The sequence below is a fragment of the Typopeltis vanoorti genome, chromosome 3 (genome assembly GCF_054136105.1).
Source record: "Typopeltis vanoorti isolate ZY-2024b chromosome 3, IOZ_Tvanoo_1.0, whole genome shotgun sequence".
In the NCBI taxonomy this organism is placed as follows: domain Eukaryota; kingdom Metazoa; phylum Arthropoda; class Arachnida; order Uropygi; family Thelyphonidae; genus Typopeltis; species Typopeltis vanoorti.
Genome location: NC_143551.1, coordinates 104,963,085 through 104,986,774, shown reverse-complemented (window position 1 = coordinate 104,986,774; position 23,690 = coordinate 104,963,085). Strand labels below are relative to the sequence as shown.

General features: G+C 34.7%; 1 protein-coding gene across 2 annotated transcripts in view; it reads left to right on the top strand.

Moving 5' to 3' along the window:
* LOC150108440 (ubiquitin carboxyl-terminal hydrolase 15-like) overlaps window positions 1–2,689 on the top strand; it is a 337,668-nt gene extending 334,979 nt beyond the window's left edge. For both annotated transcript variants that reach the window (XM_090390782.1, XM_090390781.1), the window contains one exon: window positions 1,623–2,689. In XM_090390782.1, the coding sequence (XP_090246908.1) occupies window positions 1,623–1,787 (165 nt within the window). In that variant the 3' untranslated portion in view covers window positions 1,788–2,689. The remainder of the gene's footprint in view (window positions 1–1,622) is intronic.
* The last annotated feature ends 21,001 nt before the right edge of the window (window positions 2,690–23,690 follow it).

Below are 23,690 nucleotides of genomic sequence, written 5' to 3'. Positions count from 1 at the left end.
TATCCAACCACAGTAGGAGAATGATTTGCTGATCAGATAATTGAAAGGTATGATAACTGAATGTACAGTAACCATGGTGCTATACCAGAAGTTGGTACACTAATCCATTCATGGGTTGGCTAATAGAAGGTTCATTACTTTGAAATAATGAACTTTGTATATGCTGGTAATCAAAATGTTTTGATTACCAGCATATACTAAGTTTCCAAGGAAGTTTTTATTCAACGTCCTTGTTCATTTCGGAACAAGTGTTTCCAATCATTACAGGTTGAATAGACTTTGAATTATTCATTCTAGCATATAAATTGAAGAGACGAAATATAGACATCTTTAGACAGACTGTCATTTGTAAGTTACCAGCATGTAAATTCCTTCTCTATTCTATCTTGAAGAGGTAATTTCTGTAATACTTTTCAGCCATTCTTTTGTCTTTTACTGTGAATACTGCCTTTTATTTTTGGTGGAATATCAAAGAAATTTGTGTAGGTTTTATAGTTTTCCCATTTGCTAGTAGTTTTACTTTTCTTGCTTTTAGTTTTAAATATTAATGTCATACAAAATCTGTACTTCATGGTACACTTGTATTTCATGAAAAACAATTGAATATTCATCTACTGTTTATATATGGCAGTAACTCAGCTGCAAAGCCTAATCTCAGATTGCCAAATCCAAACCATATTCTTCTTAGACAAGCAGGTAAATTTTGTATATGTTGCTATGCCTTGACTGCCATGTGGGTATTCAGATTTTTCCTCAAATTTGTTTGAATCTTGAATTTGTTGATTGCTAGAGTGAAAATCTAATTTTGAAAGATTTTGAATAATTTTTTGATTTCTTCTTCTTTTACCTTCCTTTTTCGTATTAGGCCTATTGGCCTGTTATGGAGCTATCCTAAGCCCTTTTAAGCCGCACCCGTCCCGAGGATAAGATGGCTAGCAATATGCCTCCTGAAATTATGAAAAAATTATGAAAAAAGAAATTATGAAAGAACTGAACCAGGAATCAGTAACTGTAGATGTGTACGTTCATGGGGCCAGTTTGCCTGCTTGCAGGAGGATAAACCCCAGGTAAACTGGAGAGAAAAACCCTGCAGTCCACACTCAAGACCGGCTAACTTAGCTATGTCTGAGAAAGATTCTAAGCTCCTCACGTCAACGACTGGAATCGAACCCAGGACACTCCTTTCTCAGGCATATGGTTGTGAAGTGCATAGCCACTCAGCTAACTGCGTGGACTAATTTTTTTATTTATATTTTGAAATAAAAAAAAAACAAACATGGTAATGATGTACATGTGTTTGGGAGATTCTGTGCATTTACATGCACAGAATCTCCCAAACGTATGCATAAATTTAATTTCTGGAATTAGTTAGATTAATTAGTCAGGAATTAGTAAGAATTAGTTAGCTTTGTTCAGAAAAATATAGATATGGTTATTTAAATTAAATTTTAATTATTTGTTATGATCCAGTAATTTTTGAGATGTTCATATAATTATATCTCTTAACTCTGTCAAATTATGTAAATTCATCATGATCACATTAAGTAGAATCTGCTATATCACAAATTGATACATTCCTTGAGTTTTTACTTAGTTTTATTTATTTAATTTTTTTGTTGCAGTCAAAAGCAGCATACGTCCTGTTTTATATGCGCCGAGACTCCAATTCTGCTAATCGGAACACCTCAAGGCACATTTCTGCAGCATTAGGTGCACCACCCACCAGTCCAGATGATGATGCACTCTCAGCCTCTAGTGAAGATGACTGCAGTATGGACGTTAATTAAGAAATATACAAAGTAATAATGTGCAAGCCCAGAGTACTGTTTGTTCTCCTCTGTAGGTGGACAAGGGCTGTTTGCCCCTGTGAAGTGTTCCAGATGTGTCAGTTGTCTGAATTTGTGGAGAATCGTTGTAATTCAGAAGTGAGAAGAGATAAACCATCCCTTGATTCTGTTGAACTAGCACTGCCACATAGTGCTATTCTCAGGAGCCTCAGAACAGCTTTGCATGTAACTAGTTGTAGATAATTTGCACCTGTGAGGAAGTGTGCAGCTACTCCAGTTTACTGTAACTTAATTCGTGGCCTGACAAGAGTTTCAAGTTGGCCTGGACATTTTGTGGCCTAATTTCACCTTGTTTCTCTGTATTTATTTGGAGGTCTTGTAATTTGCATTATGTAAAAATCAACTTCTTCATAGAACTGTGTAGTGTTCAATTGTTACATAGCAGTATCATATGCTCAATTATATTGACAGACATTATTAAATTAAAAATTTTATGCGAATCAAATTAAAAGAACACTAATTCAAAACATTTTGGCCCAGTTTGGAAAGGAGGGGGGAATGAAATTATTTTATTAAAAGTTGCAAAGGTAGAAATTTTGCATTCCTGTACTTGAATTGGATGACATGCAAAATGTTCAGTGTGCCTTGACTAATTCAATAAAGGAGTTCTGTAAAATTTATTTATTTGAAATTAAAGTATTTGTTAATATATTCAACACATCTTCTGGAAGTTTTATTGAAGGTTATTCATTCAGCAAATATTTCTACCTTTTCAGCATGTGGTGTGTTCTGCGTGGTTACTCTGCACATACATTTTACGTATGTGTATAAACTATCCATTTTCCTAATAAATGCCTAAAAGGAATGTATAATTCAGTAAGAATAAAATGCTAAAATCTGTATTATTTTTCTCTCATTTGACTCTTTCACATACTGTAATTTAATATTAGTTCTTTAAAAATTTGTTTTTTATTTATGAAGTTTGAGATTAATTTTTCTGAAATATCTTTTGATCATGTTAAAAAGATTTTGAGAGATCATTTTAAAAATCTTTCAGTGAAGTGGATTGAGACATGCTCAATTATGCAGATGACCATTAGGAATGTAAAGGTGGATGAAACAATTTATAAAATGTTCATCAGCAGTCTTCCATCCCTCCCCTGTGATTATCACACTTGTGACCTTCCAGTTAAGTCAGAGTTAGAATTGGAGCAAAGTGGAGATGAGGCCAGTGAATGCATTGAGAACATTTATAATGATTCACCATTTAGTATTAATAAGCCACAAGACTGATTTGATTTTAGAATATTTAATCACACCACTAGATTGATATATGTTCTGGAATTTTCATGAACAGTAAACTAGTTTTGATAGAGGAATCGTGAATGGCAGTGCAGTTTATTTTTATACCTTGTATGACCTTTATTGCTTGCATTAAATGCTGCAGAAGGGTGAACATTTTAAATATTTTTAAACATTTTTATTTTGAATATTTTAAAACAAAGTAATTGTAAACTAAGCACAAATTTATATTCTTTAACCACTCTACCAACTATGATATACCAATTAAAACATGGATATAAGCCAGATGGTTGATATATTTCATCAGTCATAACTAGCTAATAACCAAAATATTTAAATAGTAGGTTCTGCTTTTTATGATCTAATTGACTCCTAGAAACTGTCATCAAGCAATCCATTGGAAATTGAATCTTAATTTTCCATAGGTTCTGTGTCATAAAATAGTTACTTTGTTGGAAATATAGTTTCAACTATAATAACATAAATTTTGTTTATTCTCCAAGACAGGTGCTTATTGTGATATGAGTTCACTTTCATTCTGGATCGGTGAAGTCTTAACATGCTTTTGTTTCTTTAAAGATTTTGTATTCTCAGATGTTTCCTCTTTCCATGCATTTTTGAGGGCACGTACATTAGACATACAAGTCCCATTGTAATGGAAGTAAAATCTGGACAATAAAACAAAAAGACTAATAACATCTGAAAGGAAGTTTATGAGAACAACTGCAAAAGTATATTTGATCAGAAAAATTAAGAAATTATGAAAGAACTGAACCAGGAATCAGTAACAGAAAAAATAAAGAAATATAAACATAAATGGTAGAACACACTGAAAGAATGAAAACAAAGATTACTAAAACAATTACAAACCATAAGGAAAAAGAAAACCAGAATGTCCTCTAAAGATTCAATGACTTCTGAGGCTGGAACTAGGCCTAAATTCATGAAAAGTATGATGACATGTTCTATGCTATAAACATAAATAATTTTAAATTAAACACGGTAAATGAGGAGCAGGACAAAAACTACGATGGCCTGAAGTCTACAGAATTAGTCTGGAAACTAATTACTGTATTTAATTCCCTCTGTACTTATGAATAGATGGACTGCAGCAAAAGTTTTTAAAACACATATGCATAATATTTCGAATATTTTTTTATGTAAAACTTAGTTATTAAATAAAAAATAAAAATAAAAAAAATGCTGATTCAGTTATTAGAAATCACTCACTGCTTAGTGTTTTATTTGTGATTGCATGCAATAGCCTTAGTCAGGAAACAGCCTTCCATTTAAACTTGTATATATATTCTAAAAACTAAGTTGAACTCCATGCGGTTAGCCTAATGGCTGTGCGCTTCACAACCATATGCATGGGGAAGGAGTGTCCTAGGTTCGATTCCCGTCAGAGACTTGGGGAGCTGAAGGATCTTTCTCAGCCATAGCCAAGTTAGCAGGTCTTGGGTGTGGACAGTAGGATTTTTTCCCAGTTTATCTTGGAGTTTTTCATCTCACAAAGCAGACAAACCGGCCTTGAGAACTCAACATTACAGGACATAGGACTGACCCCCTTATTTTGTGAATGGTTTGAAGTCCGATAATTAATAAACCTTCGACACTGCAAGATAAAAGAGGTATAAAAAGATGAGAGCTAAGTTGAATTGATGCATAAGTAGGGATCCTAGACTTCCTGTAAAATACAGGATCGTCCTGTTTTTGGCTAATGCGTCCCGTTGTTCAGTGAAAAACTCTTCAGGACACCTTTTTTGTCCTGCATTTTAGAGTTCAAGACAATAACAAAATCGATGAGTTACAATTTCTATTCGTTACAAACATTGCTCTTCATTACAGGGAACTAGACGCATTATTTTCTCAAGGTGAGTGATGGCAACACTGCAACAATGATAAGTTTGTTAGAACAGCGGTTTGTTAGATCATGGGTGGATCTCTTTAAAAATGTTCAACGAGAACTATCAAATTTAAAGAAAGAGTTATGTGTATCCCTGGAACAAATGCATGTGTCAAAAGAGCAATTTCTTGCATGAACGCACTGTGGACTGATGAGAAAAACAAATTGTCTGTAAAAACTAAAATCATTCTTCAGAGGACTGTGTAGCTTTTCATGATGACATGATTCTTAAAAACACAATTAAGTGAAATTCATTCTTCAGAAAAAGTTTTGCAAGAGTGAGCAAGACCGATTGATTAATAAGAATATTGTCAGGTGAGAACAGCATTATATTAACAATCTGTTTTGTAATCTATAATAGTAAAAAACCATTTGAAGGTAACTTAAAAGTGGCTAACAATTGGATTTACTATTTGTTTACTTATATTTAGTAAAGTGTGCATAGTAAACCTTACCACGCACACATTTGAAAAGTTGGAATAATTTTGTAAGACTGGAATATGTGATGGATGCACATACTAAACTTGCACCCTCAGTCATAAGTGTCCCGTATTTTTTTTCCAATGTATCTGGGATCCCTATGCATAAGTTACAAAAAGATATTAATGGGAATAAAAACATTATATATGGACATGACGAATAGAAGAAGTAGTGAGGAATCAATTTCCTGTGTACCCTGGGATGAGGGAGGTACAGGCTACTATGACAGTACTACATGATGCAAGGCTACATCAATACTGTCTCCTATCAATAATCTTCCAAGTTACTCTGTTACTTGACACCACTCCAATATTGTTGCATTGAACATTTCCTTCTTTTAAAGGCACCTATAAGTCAATCCATAGATCAATTTGCTATCTTTACAGAGAATTTGAAATTGGAAGTGATCACCATTTAGTCTTGAGCAGGATAAAATTGAATTTCATGTTGAAAATAGGAACGTGTAAAAGTTTTAATGAAAAAATGAAAGAGTTTGAGAACAGAAATAAAACTTTGGAGATTCGGTAGCAAACTGAAGAAAACATTCACTGATTCAGCCATAGAGGCATGTGGTGAGATTGTCTGCAAGGATAGAAAAATAGAAAAATCAGAACTCCATGGTGGAAAGGAAGTTAAACAGGCTGGGAAGGAAAAGAAGAAAGCACATCAAAGTTCCTGGCAAATAAGTCAGCTTGTGCTCTTAGAGAATATAGAGACTAACGTAAGAAAGCTAAACACTGTAAAACTAGCTAAACAAACATTATGGAAAGACTGGTAAGAATATGGAAAATAAATATCAAGAAGGTGGCAAGATATTTTGGAGGTTGTTGAAGTTCAGAAATGGAGGAAAAAGTGCTATAAAAGGAATTAGAGATGATAAAGGTGACATGAAAACTGGAGAAAAAGATATCCTTGAAGTATGGAGTAATTACTTTGAAAAATTGCTAAACGAAACAAGTAGTGATAGCACAATGATAAAAAAACACTGACTGAGCATGCAATCAGGAATATATATCCATACTTGAAGTAGAAAAAAGCCATCAAAAGTCTGAAATGTGGAAAGGCAGTTGGAACAGATGACATTCGACCAGAAATGCCCAAGTATGGATACTATATATATATATATATATAGGGAAATAAAACTGAATGTGAGAATTAGAGAGGTATTTCTCTACTGGGTGTGCCTGGTAAGATTTATTCAAGTTTACTTGAGAAACGATTGAGATGGATTTTGGAATAGAAGCTTGGTGAAGAACAAGCCAAATACAGGTTATCAGATTTTCACTTTATGACAGACAGTTGAGAATTCATGAGATCTGTATTTAGGTTTTGTAGATCTGGAAAAAACATATGACAAATTACCAAGAGAAAAGCTATTCAAAACGCTACAGTTGTAGCGTTTTGAATAGCTTTTGAGTTGTAAGTTAGCAGTTAGAATTGAAGGAAGTACAGGAAGATGGTTTAATGTTAAATAAATCCGCTACAAGTATGGAAGATTCCCTGACTAAATTGAATAACTGTTGTAATATATATGGTACGAAGGGCAGCAATAACAAGACAAAGACATTGAAAATATTAACTGCATTGTGAATGGAGAACCTATAGAACAAGTAAAACATTTCAGCTTAGGCACGATTTTCAGTGAAGATGGTAAATTAAATATGGAAATAGACAACAGGATCAACAAAGCTGCTACAGTAGGAAGTCAACTGAATAAATTTATATGGAATAAGAGAGAAATTAGTCAACACTAAATTATATCTATACAAGACAGTGTTCAAACCAGTTTTAACTTAGAAATCTGAGACCTGGGTTAGTGGTAAAACACTAAACCAAAGACTAGAGACCGCAGATATGAGAGTCCTGAGAAAGATTAGGGGCGTAAACAGATGTATCAATGGCAACATCATATTAAAAACGAGGATATTAGAAAAGAACGTGACATTGTTCACATCCAGGAGTATGTTAGCAGAGCTAATCTCGGGTGGTATGGTCACTTAAACAGAATGGGGATGGAAAGATTAGCAAATCAAGTGTTCTCTACCAAGTTGGCAGGAAAAAGACCCAGAGGAAGACCAAGATGTAGGTGGATTGATATGGTAAAGAGTGCCTTGGAGGATAGAAATATAACATCTGACAGTGTTGGAGCCTTGACAGGTAACAGATTGATTTAGAGGTAAATTGTAAATAGAAATTTAATAATGATGTAAATTTTGCATGTAGTACTATTATATCCTGTAGACCCCTTGAGGGCAAATGTCAGGAATTCGATGATGATGAGGACTAAAAACAGTGCCTGAATATCTCAAATATTTTACTTGTTCTGTAATTCTTCATTGAAAATGCAACTGGATTTTTCTATATATGTATTCCTGCTTATATCCATAGTTTTTGTTCTTTTTATTGCTGATTTTGATGCAAAATTTTTTACAGCTGCTATTCAGTTTAGCCAGAGAATCCTGCTTGTACTGGGTCTGGTTAGGAGTATGTCATCTGCATAAATCAAGTTTAATATCTCCATTTCTAATAAATTTTAATGCCGTTTACTTTCATAATGCAATTCATATACGAGGGTGGTTCCATAAGTTTCCAGCCTAACTTTGGAGGATATGGGAAACACTCTCACTTTTCGACATAATCTGACTTGACTTTATATGTGAACATGATGACTCAGCATTCCTCGTCTCTTTATGGTGTCGCGAGTTTGTGCAGGAGTGAAACATAATCTGCATGCACAGTAGTATTCCTTTCCTTAAAGTCAATCAAGAGAATTTCCTTGGCAATCCCAAAAGATTGTTGCCACGATCCTGGTGGATTGAGTGATCACTCCATGGATTCCCTTTTGGAAAGTGGATCATAATAAAGGACCATGGTTGAAAAGGGAAGTTAGGGCACTGACCCTCATCGTGTGAAGCTTCTCGTGAATGATGCGAAAGACGGTTTTTATAGGAAGCGCCAACCTTGCTCAGATTTCTTTGAGCTTCCGATGTCTGTCAAGCAGTTCCTCCTCAAAAAGGGACATTTTCCCTCAGTCATCACTTCCACAAGCCGCCCATAATGATCATCTTCGTTACTCTCTCTCCCTAGGCGAAACTATTTAGTCCATTCCTTCACGGTGAATATGAATTAGAAGCTTCCCCATAAACACCATCCAGTCACTGTTTGATAGCACTTGGAGAAAGTGCTTTGGTGAAAAATTTTATCACAGCACAGTAATCAATTTTTAACATTACAGCCACTTAACGTGCTATGTGTTAGTCAAACGAGTGACTCCAACTAAATGACGCAGGTATAGAGTTGAAACTGATACACTAACTTCCCAATAGATGGTACTATCTGGCACGCACAAAGTTTTAAAATTGGTGTGAATTTTGTATGACAGGTCCGAAACTTTTGGAATCTACATTGTAGATGATTAATAAGAGTACAGATAGTATTCACTGTTGTCTTACACTGGACTTTACATCAAACCATCTTCCTGTGTTTCCTTCAGTTCTAACTGATGACTTACAACCTTAATGCGGATCATGTAATAAACCCATATAACTATTGTTTTGAAGCCTTCAAAACTTTTTTTTCTGAGCACTTTGTCATGTGCGTTTAGCAGATCTTAAAAATGGAAGTACAGATCCTTGTCATATTACCATGATTTCTCAACTATTTCTTGTAAATTTCATGAGTAATTGAAAGACTTAAATGAAAGTGTTCAGACATCTAAATAACCTTATCTTCTGTTTTCATGTCACCGTTATCTTTGATTACTTTTACAGTACTGTTGCCTCATATTCCGAGCTCCTTCAGTAGCCTCCAGAACATTTTCCCACCACCTGATATTTATCTAATATCCGGTTAAGTTTTCTGTTGGCTTGAAGTTTCCATGCTTATGTGTCTGATGAATACCAAATACAACTTTTTTAAAAAATTATTTAATTACTTGTTTCGTACACCATTTTCGTGTATGTTCTCAGATTAAAAAGAAATTCAAAAATACGGTATACACAGATTTCTGAATTACCTGTTCGGCCCTGCCTAGTCCCTATACGGGAACAACATAGGCGTTAGCTGATTTTTTTTTTTTTTTATCTGTTATTATTCAAATTAAACTTTGAACTATATGTTGAAAATCGTAGAGAGATGTCAGACGCATGGCTCGTTGCAGTGTACTGTACAAGTTCGCTCGTAGCCCAATTCGTTAATATGTATATACATGTACACTACCCATAGTTCATTTCAGATGAGATCTTGGTTTTTATTACATTCAGTAGGACATCGTATAATTTCGCTCACTTCTTTAAATCTACGTACATTCTTTAAATCTACGTACATAACTTGAATTCTACGTACGACAGCTTAATGAGGTTGCCAATTTATGCGATGTTTTTCTTTCGTTGTGTGAAATGCCAAGTTTGATTTATGTGACCATTTTTTTCTCCATCCTTGACATGTTCTTTTTGAAAGCTCCTTGAGATTATCGTTTATCTTTGAATTTCACCAGATAGACCCGTCTGTTTCCAACGCTGCAAATGCCGCCAGTGTAGATTTTGTACGCTCCTGGTTGTTTCATCTATCTTAAATCACAGATATTTCTTATAGTAGTCGAAAGGAAACTTAAGTTGTATTCTTTTAAAAGTTTGGCTGTTTTATTTGTAACACTTTTAATGTAATGCACTACCTTTATATATGCGATAGCCTATTTAAGATGCTGCTCATAGTTTCGAGATTGTATCCATTTTTTTCTCACTATGATTCTCATCATCTATTTCACCGACTTATATTTCGCTAGATTTCAAATCGGGATCAGAACAAAACAAGTACAGTTTCATGCGATAATGAGTAAAAAAAATCAACTAACGCCTTTTTATTCCCGTATATAGAGAGTAGGCGAGGCCTTTTTTAGCCCTATCTAACTTTTGGAGACTGAGTGGGCAGTTTAATCTCCACTGGTACCCAATCAGAGATAGCTGTCCCAAAGCTATCACTAATTAAGCGGCACGCAGTGAAGACGGACGGCTCAACAAGTGCCGCCATCTCGTGGTCCCTAACCCTCACACTCGTATTTAATGTCTGAAATAACGTGGGTTCTACGTTCGATATTTCTTGAGGTTACGGACGAAAAACCCGAGTTTCCGGGAGAAAAAACCCGCTTGCCCATGCCAGAGATCGACTAACTCGGGAACCGGTCGAAAAATGGCTTAGAAAAATTTCCTCTAGTTGCCGACTAGACTCGAAATCAAGTCTTCCTTTCTTGCGGCCAAGCGCCGTGGTGTGCAAATGCCACATCCACTGAGCAACAAATGAAACAATTCAAATTGTAATAGAATGATTGGAATTCATGATCTGAAGACCTAATTGGTCACCCTCTAATGTTGAATAAAAGAAGTGTTACAGTTAAGTAGGAGTAGAACTTAAAATGACAGTCTCCAAAATGTTTAGCAGATTAGTGCATTATACTTGTTAAGGTTGGGTTAGGATAATGCTTCATAGTCATTGCTAACTCAACAATATTCTTTCTGACCTGTAACGACCTCTATATAGCATGTTGGTTTTCTTCCATCTAATCCTGTATGCAGTGAGTGTCCAAAGCATGGTTTGCTCGTCCTGACTCGCCATAATGTGATAGCGAATGTACTTCTTTTCTTCTCCATGGCGGATGTTAACAGATCTTCCTATCTGTCCATAGTAGGCTGTCACAAGGAACTTCATATAGTCCAGGATATGCTAACGGATGAAGTTGGTCAAAGGTGCTAATATGACATGTGTTGAAGGTTATATTTCATTAGTACCTCTGTACCTCGGATATATGGAATAGGAATAGTGGTGTTTAGTTGATGTGTATTTTGGAAGGGAAGGATGTGGGAAGTCCTTAGCGTTAAAGCAAATAACCCTAGCTCATATTTGAGTGTTTGTCGAATTCCAGGCTGGATGATGATGCGATTGTTTATGTAGATATCTTGTGTGTTGGCTTTCTATAAAATGAAAAAAGATAGTGAACTATCTGAAAGGCGAGTGACTAATGTATCAAGAAAAGTAAACAATAATTTGATTATTTTCTACAGTGAAGGGAATTTTGGGGTGGTGCTGAATGTTGTGGTAAGTTACAACGAATCCAAAGTATCTTGCTCTTGGGACTAAATAGCAAACACGTCATCAACGAAGCATAACTACAGGGTGGCCATAAAATAACTTTCCCTCTTTGGAGGCATCTCTAGCTAAAACCAATAAACGGAATGAGACCAAATTTTATATTGAGACTTTTGATGGCATGGGGAGATGATTTTCCCGAAAAAAAAGATTTAGTACCAAAAGTAGCCTACAGGGGAAATTACATTAAAGACAGATAAAATGGAATAATAACATTTCGACTAAGGCTCTAAATAGAAGGTACACCTACACGCGCCATTCTTCTTCTAGTTTTGTAGGTTAAACTCGTATCATTTATTAGTAAAACGAATTAGCTGAATAACGTTCATAAGCATTCATTTTTCGTGGAATTCGTAAAGAAAAGACTTCCCATGTCCTTTATTATTGGTTGCATTGTTTTATATGTATATTTGTTCATTACATACATAAATATTAGAGATTTTGATAAAATATTGTTATTAATTTTAGAAATTTGTTATTAATTTTAAAATACGGAACTGACATTAGACGATGGATACTTGAGCAATTTAAAACAACCTCTAAGAAGAAAATACAGTATATATATGAAACATACGAATAATTTATGAGATGTAAACCGTTATTTGACACGTTCGCTGACACGCTCCTCGGCCATAATTTGTTACCGCACGCCAAGCACTTTTATTTCTTCGAGGTCAGTACGAGTAATCTCGTAACCGCTGATAATCGACAGTTGGCAGCGAGCGTGTTAAACAATTCTTGGCAAAATTGAAGTTATTTTTTATTTAACAGTGTTAATAATTCCCTATTGCTGGCTTACTTTTCATCGATAGAGACTGGATCCTGTAGAATGTCTGTTTGTACAATTTGGAGCAGAACAACCTCCCATTTCCCTATAAAGTCGAAAAAATCAAGAACTCGAATGAGATGCCACTCTGGGGCCAATATGGCGGAAAGTTGACGTACCTCCTTTTTAGAGCCTTAATTTCGACGGTGTAAGCGACAGCTGCGTCACTCATTCCACCTGGATATGTGGCTCGTTACAATGATAATAATAATTAAACTAAAACAACAGCTTGCGAGAGACACAGAAATTAATGTATTGATTGAACACACAGGAAATGATGTTTTATTCATCAGAATCAGAGATCCGTGGACCACATACACGGTTTTCAATGTGCTGACCTTTCTTGTGTAGAAAAAATTTCATCGGGTGTGCGACATGCTCTACAGCTGAGCATAAGGAGTCGGATTGGATGTTCATAAAAACCCGTTTTATGTTCTCTTTCAAGACATGCAAGTTGGGAACGCCACCAACATACACAACGGATTTCAAATACCCCCACAGCCAAAAGTCACATAGAGAGATGTCCGGGGATCGAGGCGGTCATGCTGTTGGAAAGAACTGACTGATAACCCTTTCTTACCGAAATGCTGGCGTAAAAGGCGCTGTACTGAACGTTCAATATGTGTGTGTGTGGCCGTGCTTCATCCTGCATAAAAATTATGGAGTCCAAACACTGTCTTTGCTGCAATGCAGGAATGACAAAATTTTCCAGCATTCGTCGATAAATCTCTCCAGTAATAGAGCAGGTTACAGGACCTGTAGGGGTAATATGCGCAAAAAAGTATCGTCCTATTATGAAATCGGGCTGTGAAGCCACACCACACGGTTACTTTTGGAGAATGCAGTGGTACTTGCTTGATCTTGGGGATGTTCAGATGCCCAAATTCTGAAGTTGTGAGCGCTGACTGACCTATTCATATAAAAAATGAGCCTCACACCCCACAATATTCTTCAAGGCCAGTCATTATCGATCTACTTTCGGGCAAGGAACGTTAGCGCGAAGGTCATGCGCTTATCATAATCTGCGGTAGTTAGTGCTTGCACACAACTGAACTTATACGGATAGAAGTGAAGCATTTTCTGTAAGATTTTCCAGACTGTACCATAAGCCATATCAAGCTTGCCAGTTATGGCACGAGCGCTTGGACCAGTACTGGTCCCTGTGTCGTCGAACACCACAGTAGCAACATCTGTTACTGTCTCTTCTTGCACTGCTTTCCATGCTCTGCCAGGTCTAACTTCTAGTGATCCAGTTTCTTCGAACTTCTTAATCATAGCTCTCAGTGTTACAACTGACATAAGACCTGTACGCAGGTTATGAAGCCTTCTAAATTCCCGAAGGGCCGCAATAGCATTGCACTGTTTAAGGTAAAACAACTTAGCAAGTAAAGCACACTGAGGTAAGGTAGGATGCATATTGAGATGCACAATTCATCAGTCATTCGAATAACTGCCTGAACGTTCCCAATCCCTTTTAAGTGGAATTTGTGGCGCTATTTTCATATGTACAGTAAAATTTGCATAATCCTTTTAACCTGCGTTTACTGCAAATATTTGACTGCTTTCGGCTCCGTCAGCGCCAAGATTTCCCCTATCGGCGACTTTTGGTACTAAATCTTTTTTCGCGGAATTCATCTCCCCATGCCTTCGAAAGTCTCAATATAAAATGTGGTCTCATTCAGTGCATTAGTTTAAGCTACAGATACCTCCAAAGGGGGAAAGTTAATTTATGGCCATCCTGTATATTAATCGTTTGAAAGTAGCTGTGATGAGAAACGTGTTCTCGGAGTGTTTCATGTTAAAGTACAGCTATACTTTCAAACCAAAAATAGGGAAGGAGTGTTGTAATACCGTTAAAATAGGTCATGAATAACATCCAGCTTCCAAGCCTGTCAACTAGGCTCATACTTGAAAAATGATTGATAAAATTATAGAGAGATGATAAAAAAATTATAAGATAAAAAATATATAAATACGTGCAGGCGCAAACTTGACTTACTTGTCTGTTTGCTCACTTGGGAAATAGGATTAAAAACCAAGTTTATATAAAATTACTTGGTATCTTGAATATATATTTATATATAATATAAATATATAATATAATATAAATATATAATATAATATAAAATATATATATTATATATAAAAATGTAAACATGTATAAATGATAAGATAAAAACATGATAAAAAGGTCATGCCTGAATTTTTAATTTTATTTAAAATGACATTTGCAGCATTTTTTCCCAGTGTAGGATAATACAAATAATGTTTGCAATATTAAACGAAATACTGTACTGTTGGATCCTATTTCTTCTCAATCTATACCTTGGATCCGATATTTAGTTATTACGATGTTCTTAACCTAAAAAAAATAGTTGGTAGTTGATTTCTAATGCAAATATAGAGAAAATTTATATTTATAGACTGCGCCACTCTATATCTGAATTAGTTCAAGAATTGAAGATAAATCAACCCTCAACTATTTCTCCTTAATATGTACACTGGCCAGGTATATTTAACTAATTTAATTCACCCGCTTTGGTTCGAATATTTTATGAATGGTGCAGTAAAAGAGATTCAGGCAAAACACAACTTTAGATAAATAAAAACAAACATTTAATTTTAAAATCACAAATTTTACACTTAAGTTTAAATCAGTAATTAAGATATCACAAACATTTTAATTCCTCAGGTAAATTCAATCATCAACTCATACAATGGTAAATCTGTTGTCTCTATAATACAGTCTTCTCACAGTTCCTTTTAGCTATTTAATAAAGTTCCTTAATGATCATTCACATCAATATCTCATAGTTCTTTAAGTTTTAAATACAATAAAATTGCAGTAATATCTCTTCACAAACAAACACTTTTAAATTTATACTTTAGCTAACTTCTTCAATAGTTACTGTTAGTATAAGGAAATTCTAGGATGAAACTCTCACACTTCTCTGTACAGGAATATTAAAGGTTGAAATAATCTTCATCAACTTACACGCAAACACTTTTATAATTGTAAACACTTGGAACAGTATACAGCACTTATTAAATAAATCTTCTAAGTAATAACTGAAATAATCGTCGGTCACTATACACATAAACAAACGTTCTTGCATGAAGTACTACTAATCACTCATGAAATAAGGCAACACACAATAATTCCTTAACTTGAGATTTTATAGGCACAGCCGTTCATTCTTCCTGCATTCATTTAATTCTTTAGGCAATATATTTCTAAGCACAGATAACGGTAAACTTCAATTTTACAGCCTCTACTATTCTAGTAACTCCGTGCTTTATTTCAAGATTCTGTGTGTCCTTAACAGGTCGGCCCTGAAATTAAATCTCAACTCAAATATCGCTAGTCTATTTAGTAGTCACTCAGCTGTCTTCCGTAGCTATAATTGTTATTCTACAGTTTATTCGCTAACTGCATCTCGACTAGTAGACTTTATTGGCTGCTTGAGTGACTTGCCGACTCGCTATTATCGCACTGTGATTCCCGAATGCTCCGATTCCAACCTAATGCCAATCCTCTCCTTTCTCTCTCTCTCTTAGTAATCTAATCTCCCCTATTTTCAGCGTTCTTCCCTTTTTATATCCGTTGTTCCTGCCTAAATTGTTCTCGTGATCTAAAACTCTTTTTTTATAAACCTCTTCTTCTCACGTGGTGTTCCAAAACTCGTGTTTGCTTACTTACATGCGTCTTCATGACAACAAAACAAAATATAATAAAATAAGACTATTACACTTTTTTATAAAATCTTTATCAAGTAGCTTTATTTTTATCCTCCTACATGTTTCGCCAATCTGTTTCTATTGGCATCCTCAGGGAATACAAATCAGTAAGCACAAAATGAAGGTTACAGACTAGGTTATAACCGATGGTTCTAAATCATACAAAAATTGGTATTGTGCGTGACAATGTGCGTGTCTCGTTAACGTGATTTATTCGTGATGACTCATGATGTAATTGTTATGAAAGTTCATTTCTTTGATGTTTAATGATCTGACAAAAGTTTTTCAAATTTCTGGTAAAATTAGACCTTGATTCTTGTTTAGGTTTTCAGTTTTACGGGCGACTGTAGCTGCTTCTTTAAAGGTTCTTGAATGGTAGTTATCTTCTATGTATGGCATAAGGCTCTTATCCCACTCAATGTGATGGTTAGTAGAGGCAAAGTGGCATGAAAGGCCTGAAATGTCTTGTCTGTTATTTCTGACATATCCTATGTGTTCTTTCTTTCTCGTTTCGAAGCTTCTAGATGTCTGACCTACGTAACTAATACCACATGAGCAAGGAATATTATATACTCCAGAGTATTTGTAGAATGGGTGAGGATCTTTCGGTGATCTTAAAAATTTCCGAATAGTATTGATTGGTTTGAATGCCACTCTGATCTTGTATGGTTTTAAAAGGTTAGCTAATTTTTTGGAAAGGTTGTTGACAAAAGGAATTGTAATTGTACTGATGTATTGGACGTCATCACGTTGTCGATGTGGTATATCAGTAAATAGAATCTTGTTATAGAGTCTTTTAGGGTAACCATTTAAAGAAAGTTCTCTGGATATTGTGGTTAATTCTGTTAGTAGGTCATCCTAATCCTTTTGTCAGATCATTAAACATCAAAGAAATGAACTTTCATAACAATTACGTCATGAGTCATCACGAATAAATCACGTTAACGAGACACGCACATTGTCACGCACAATATCAATTTTTGCATGATTTAGAACCATCGGTTATAACCTAGTCTGTAACCTTCATTTTGTGCTTACTGATTTGTATTCCCTGAGGATGCCAATAGAAACAGATTGGCGAAACATGTAGGAGGATAAAAATAAAGCTACTTGATAAAGATTTTATAAAAAAGTGTAATAGTCTTATGAATAATTGTCAAGAAAAAATTCAACAAAATATAATAAAATTGAGCTATTGTAACGTTAAACTTCTACAAGTAGGAATAAATAGAAAATATTAACATTTCAATTAATGCGCAGTTAAAATATTGAATACAAATTCTTATAACATTATCATAGTAATAATTAAAATAGCTTAATAATATTTAATACAGTCTTTTCATTATTAACACATATATCTTTGATTAAATAAGTAAATGTTAGATAAAATTAAAGTAGTTATATGAATATTAAATTGTAAAATAAGTTGTTAACATTAAATAATATTTACAAGTCTAGTCTTTGTGATGGAAGATCATGTTGGATTCTGAAGCAAATAATAATTACTCTAATCTCTACATAATCAGAATCCAACAATAGTTTCTAACTAATATTACTAACACAACATTACTAACGAAAAGAACACACAGGAATGACATGTTTGATATTGGAACCAAGCTTCAACCAGAAAAATCGACAGTGAACTGTTTGAAGCTTTCCAAATGCAAAAACGTGTTAGGCAGGCATATGCTCTTTATCCTCTTTTGTTTAATCTTTACAGTTTAATCAAAAAAAATTGAAAGTTGAAAGTATGGAAGAACTGGAGGAAGTAAAAATAGGAAGAAGAAGTATAATTAATCGTTGTTATGCAGATTGTACTGTATTGATTTCTCAGAAAGTGGTAGCCTTGCAGAAGTTAATAGAGCAAATATTCGTACACTGCTTGGCCAGTTTATTAGGAAAAGCATTTAATAACGAACGAGACCTTCCCTTTTGCCTTAAGAAACGCCTGTATTCTCTGCAGTAATGATTCAAATCAATGTCTAAACATTCCTCTTGGATGTCTATTTTCACTCATCCCAGAGATGCTCTATTGGGTTGAGGTCTTGAGATTGAGCTTTCCACTGAAATAATGGAAATGATACTTTGTTCCTCGCACCACTTGAACTCGCTACGCGGCATGGCGCATGACAGTACCCATTTGACAATGAGTAAATTGCAGCCATGAATGGTTGAACATGATAAGCACAATATTAGATAGACTGTGGCATTCAGGCGGTGCTCAACTGGTATCAGGAACCTAATGTTTGCCTGGAAAATATTCCTCATATCGTTATACTCCCGCCATCAACCTGAGCTGTTGCTGCTTGCAGGAAGGTCTCATGTTGTTGCCGCAATATGTTCTGGTTCTGCCATAAACATGATACTATACAAACAGAGACTTGTCAGACTAGTTTTTAAAGTTGTCGGCTGTCCAGTTTTTGTGATCACTTGCCCAATGAAGCTGCATCTTCGTGTTCCTAGCTGAAATCATTGGGCTCTTATGATGGTTGTCTGCTCCTTCACTGTAAGACGAACCGTGCGCTCCAGGATGATGTTCTGACGACCACTGTTGTAATGAACTGTGATTTGACTTGTTGTAGTTCTCCTGTCATTTTTCACAATCCTTGCTATTATTCTCTCAACTCGTGTAGCGATGAGCTGTTTCCTTTATAAGACTGCCGTAGGCATGAGGTTGTCTGGTTATTACACCACTTCTGGTATACCCCAAAACACTATCGTATGAGAAAAGCGCAGAAGATTAAACGTTTGTGAGATACAGGCACCAGCATGTTTGGCACCAATAATTATACCACGCTCTAAGTCCCTTAAGCTACCCATTCTGATTTATCAAACACAAAAAATAGCACCGTCGGATGTCTGTCTGCCTTGTGCAAATAGCAAACCACAGTCCCCTGACTCACCGTCTTCAGGAACAGTTTTCCTAAATGGTTTCCTATAAAGCGGCCACTCAGTATATAAAATACACTTTCTGTCATTCCATATCTGTCTTTTTCCAAATCCTTACTCTGGACAAAACTATCGATCCCTTCATATTTTTTAATTCATTCAAAATATCTTGTTTCTTCACATATGCTTGAAATCTCAGTAGCTCAGTCAGCAAAGAATATTTTTGTTGGAAATGCCTGAGTTTGAATCCCGTCTGGATCGCAAAGAACAACTGTGCAGGACTTTTTTTTCAACTGAAGGTCATTTAACTAGTAATATAGGCAGGTTGGTATAGATTTTCTTTTTGAAACTTGAAGGTTTCTGGTCATGTAAAACAGGATATCTGACAGAAGGACATGCAGTTTGCAGATATGAAATACGGACTTCTCTCGAATGGAGCCTCTGGGATAAAGCCCATTGGGCTAAATGGGGTTTATCTCAGAGGCTCCATTGATCCATATATGTATTAAATAATACATATAATTAATTATGTTTATTATTTAGTTATTGCTCAATTCAATGAGATTAAGGTGACAATTTTTTTTAACCCACGAGCGCTCAAACTTGTTACTACGCCACTGCTTCTATCATAATTCAATACCAAGACAACACGTTCTCGCATTGTCCTTATTTCTTTCACCTTCATACTTGTATTTTTCTTTATTTTACAATACTGATAATCACTCACTCTACGATCAATCCGGTTCACCCTCATTCTGCTTTATTCTTTCCTGCACCATCCCTCGATATATTCACACTTCATATTCATTCATATCCTCTTTAATTTCATGCTACATACTTATATTCTGAAGCTAGAGGTTAACATAGAAGAACAATCAACATAATTTATAAATATCGTGCCAGAAGTGGTAGGTTGATGTGAATGCCTTGAACTACCTACATGTTCTTTTATACTATTTAATAATCTTGGTGATACTGCTAAAACCAAACACCAACAGCACGATACACATGGGAAAGTCAGGATGGAAGATACAAAAATCAATTAGACTATATTGTCGTCAGTAAACGTTACTTCAATGGAATACGGAACTCAAAGGTGATGTCAAATTCTGACTGTGGATCTGATCATAGACTGGTCTTAATGAATATGAATATTCACCTGAAAACAATAAAAATTAAAAGAAGTCAACCTCTAAAATGGGATCTGTAAATGGTACAAAATCCAATAGTAAAATCAAAATTTAAAGAAAATGTTTCAGAACTGCTGTTTGCACTGTTGCAAAACGAAACTGAACATTCTCAGTGGAATAGACTACAAGCATCTATCATAACATCTGCTAAAAACTACGTCAATAAGCAAGAAAAAAGAAAGAAAAAACCATGGATAATACAAGAAGTGATCAGCCTTATAGATGAAAGAAGAACATGGAAAAGTGGAGAAAATGAATTCTTTTATCCAATCTTTTATATCTTAATCTTTTTCTTCATTTGCTCCTCTTTCCCATGTTAAGAAAGATTGAGACATAAACGATTGGATAAAAGAATCAAACAGTTACGCAGAAAATTGAAAGAAAACTGGATAAATAGGAAGTGCACTGAGATAGAAGAATTACAAAATATGAAAAAAAAAACAGAGAAGTATTCCTGAAAGCGAAAGAACTTAATGGAAAAGCAAAACGCACACAGTCTAATAACACCAAGGACAAAGATGGATACATAATCATGATAAGGAAAAGATAAATGGAAGATGGGTGGAGTACTTATCAGATTTCTCTGATGATAATGGTAATATGTTAGATGATTCACGACACCTTAAGTTAAACGTGACAACAGATACCACTCTTCCGACAAGAAAGGAAATAGAACACGTAATTAAGAATCTTCCTAATAATATATCCCCTGGGTGTGATAATATCCCGGCTGAGTTGCTGAAAGCTTTGACTGGCAATAATAACAACTATTTAGTGGAATCCATTCAGGACATCTATAAAACAATAGAATTACCTGAAGTTTTTACAACATCTATCTGCATTCCAATTCCAAAGAAACATAATGCACAAAATTGCGAGGATTACAGAACTGTGAGCCTAATATCCCATGCATCTAATATTATTTTAACCATTGTTAACAAACTACTGAAAAAGCCTTAAGCGGTGAATTCAGTGAACAACAGAAAGGCATCAGAAGAGGAATGGGAACCACTCCTCTATCCTGCTGTCCTGGACAGGGGCGGCTCGTGCATAGGCACTGCAGAACTGCAGCATCCCCAATTTTTCTCGTTACATAAATATAGTTATTCATTTATTTATATTTGCTTTTAACATTTAATTTTATCACCAACAATCCTATACAATTCTCTTATTTTGTATAAAAAATAATAAAAATCCATCTTGTAGCACTTAGGAGGGCGAAGGATGCAAGCAGCACTGTGTTTACCACAGTGTCATATTGCTACGCGCGCAAGCATATGCATGTCATAGTGAGATGCACGCTATTAGCGTAATGCGGCACTGTCCGTCGCGCAGGTCCACTGTTGTTTATATGCAGTTTGCGCGAGTAGTAGAGTGTTCGTAGTGCTTATCGTGTTTACTCCGTCTCTTTAAATTTTTGGACATTACAATTAAAGACATAACATTTTTTATAGCTTTTATTTTAGAACATTATTGGGGTTATGATAATGGATTTTATTTTTAAGTAATTTTGAATTATACTAAACTGTATAATTTTATCGATAATAAACAATATTTTTAATGAAACAAAACAAAAAGAATATATTTTATTTTTAAGTAATTTTGAATTATACCAATGGTGTATAATTTTATCGATAATAAACAATATTTCTTCATGTTTAATTTTTTTAAAAAATTTTTACCATAATTTTGATATTTTATCCAAACACGTGCGCACTGTACTTACAGTATGTATGTATATTTCGAAAGTTGCGGCACCCCCACGAATTCAAGCCACGAGCCGCCACTGATCCTGAAACTAAAAATACTAATAGAAAGATCACTTTAAAGAAATAGGAACATTTACATATGTTTCATAAACATTCAGAAGGCTTTTGACCGGGTAAAACAAAAAAAAAAGTTCAATATATTAGATAAATTAGACATAGAAGATCATGTACTTAAGATTATAAAAATGATTTACACCAAACAGAAAATGCAGCTGTTTCACTCTGAGACTTCTGTAGTGAAAATAAAAAGAGGAGTTAGACAAGGTTGTGTCCTTTCACCAAATCTATTTAATATCTATAATGAGACAGCGATGAAAAAGATTGAAAAACAAAAAATAGGAATTAGTATCAATGGTATAAAATACAATAATCTTAAATATGATGATGATGCCATTCTAATAGCAGAAAACAGAAACAAATTAATCAAATTACTGCAGCTACTAATTGAAGAAGGTAAAGAATTTGGATTTAGATATAAATGCAAAAAAGACCAAATTTATGAAAATCTCAAAAGAAGACAGATCCGAGCCAGAAATATTCATAAACAATATGAAAATTGAACATACAACAGAATACAAATATTAAGGTACCTACTTTATTGCAGATGGAAAGCAAGATAAAGAAATAAAAATAAGAACAGCCATAGCTAAAGATGCATTCTGGGAAAATAAAGATCTGCTCAGAATTTCTGTGAGTATCGAGACAAAGAAAAGAATGATAAGAACATTAGTGTGACCAATTTTCACATATGGAAGTGAGACCTGGATATTCAAGAAGAGAGTAAGGCAATAGATAATGGGCTTTGAAATGTGGTGCTATAGGAGAACTCTGAAAATCTCATGGACAGAACATGTGACAAATACAGATGTCCTATAGAGAATGAGAACACAGAGATCTTTATTACAGGAAATGATCCAGAAAAAGATGAGATTGGTGGGACATATATACTGAGAGGTTCAGCAAGACAGAGGATACTAACAGTTTTAGAAAGAAAAATTATGGGAAAAGATCAAGAGGCAAAAAACGAAGGACATAGCTTGAAGATGTAAGATCATGGACAGGATCACATGGCTATGCAGAAACAAAAAAGGAAACCACCAACAGAGAGAACTGGAAAGACATGGTCCTGCGCCCTCTCGCTGATGAAGCTACATGAAGAAGAAGAAGATACTGTTATCCAGCGCTGGCCCAAGCAAAATTTTGAGTGTGTGCAAGATTTTTTTTTCCCGCCCTTCGGTTTGATATTTATATTATTTATTAATATATCGCATTTTTATATTAAAATATTAAATTACTAAATAAAAATTTCCGATGAATTTTGTTTCTTAAATAAAAATATTCTATTTATAAGAGAATCAAATTTTCTCAATGTAATTGGATCTAAATGTTTCTGTCCCAGAGATTATCGAAATAAAAATAATTATTTGGAGCTTATATAATTAGAATAAAAAACAATTATCTATATAAATATGTATATATAAATTTAATATTTTTTAAATATGTGATATATCCAATTTTATTATTATTATTATTTTTTTTTAATTTTTTCTGCCTCCAGTATAATTGTAACATAAACTCTTCGTAAGTTTTTCCCCTTTTACTTTTCCGCCTGCGACATTCGCCCATTTCGCCCCTCCCTCGCGCCGGGCCTGCGGCTATCAT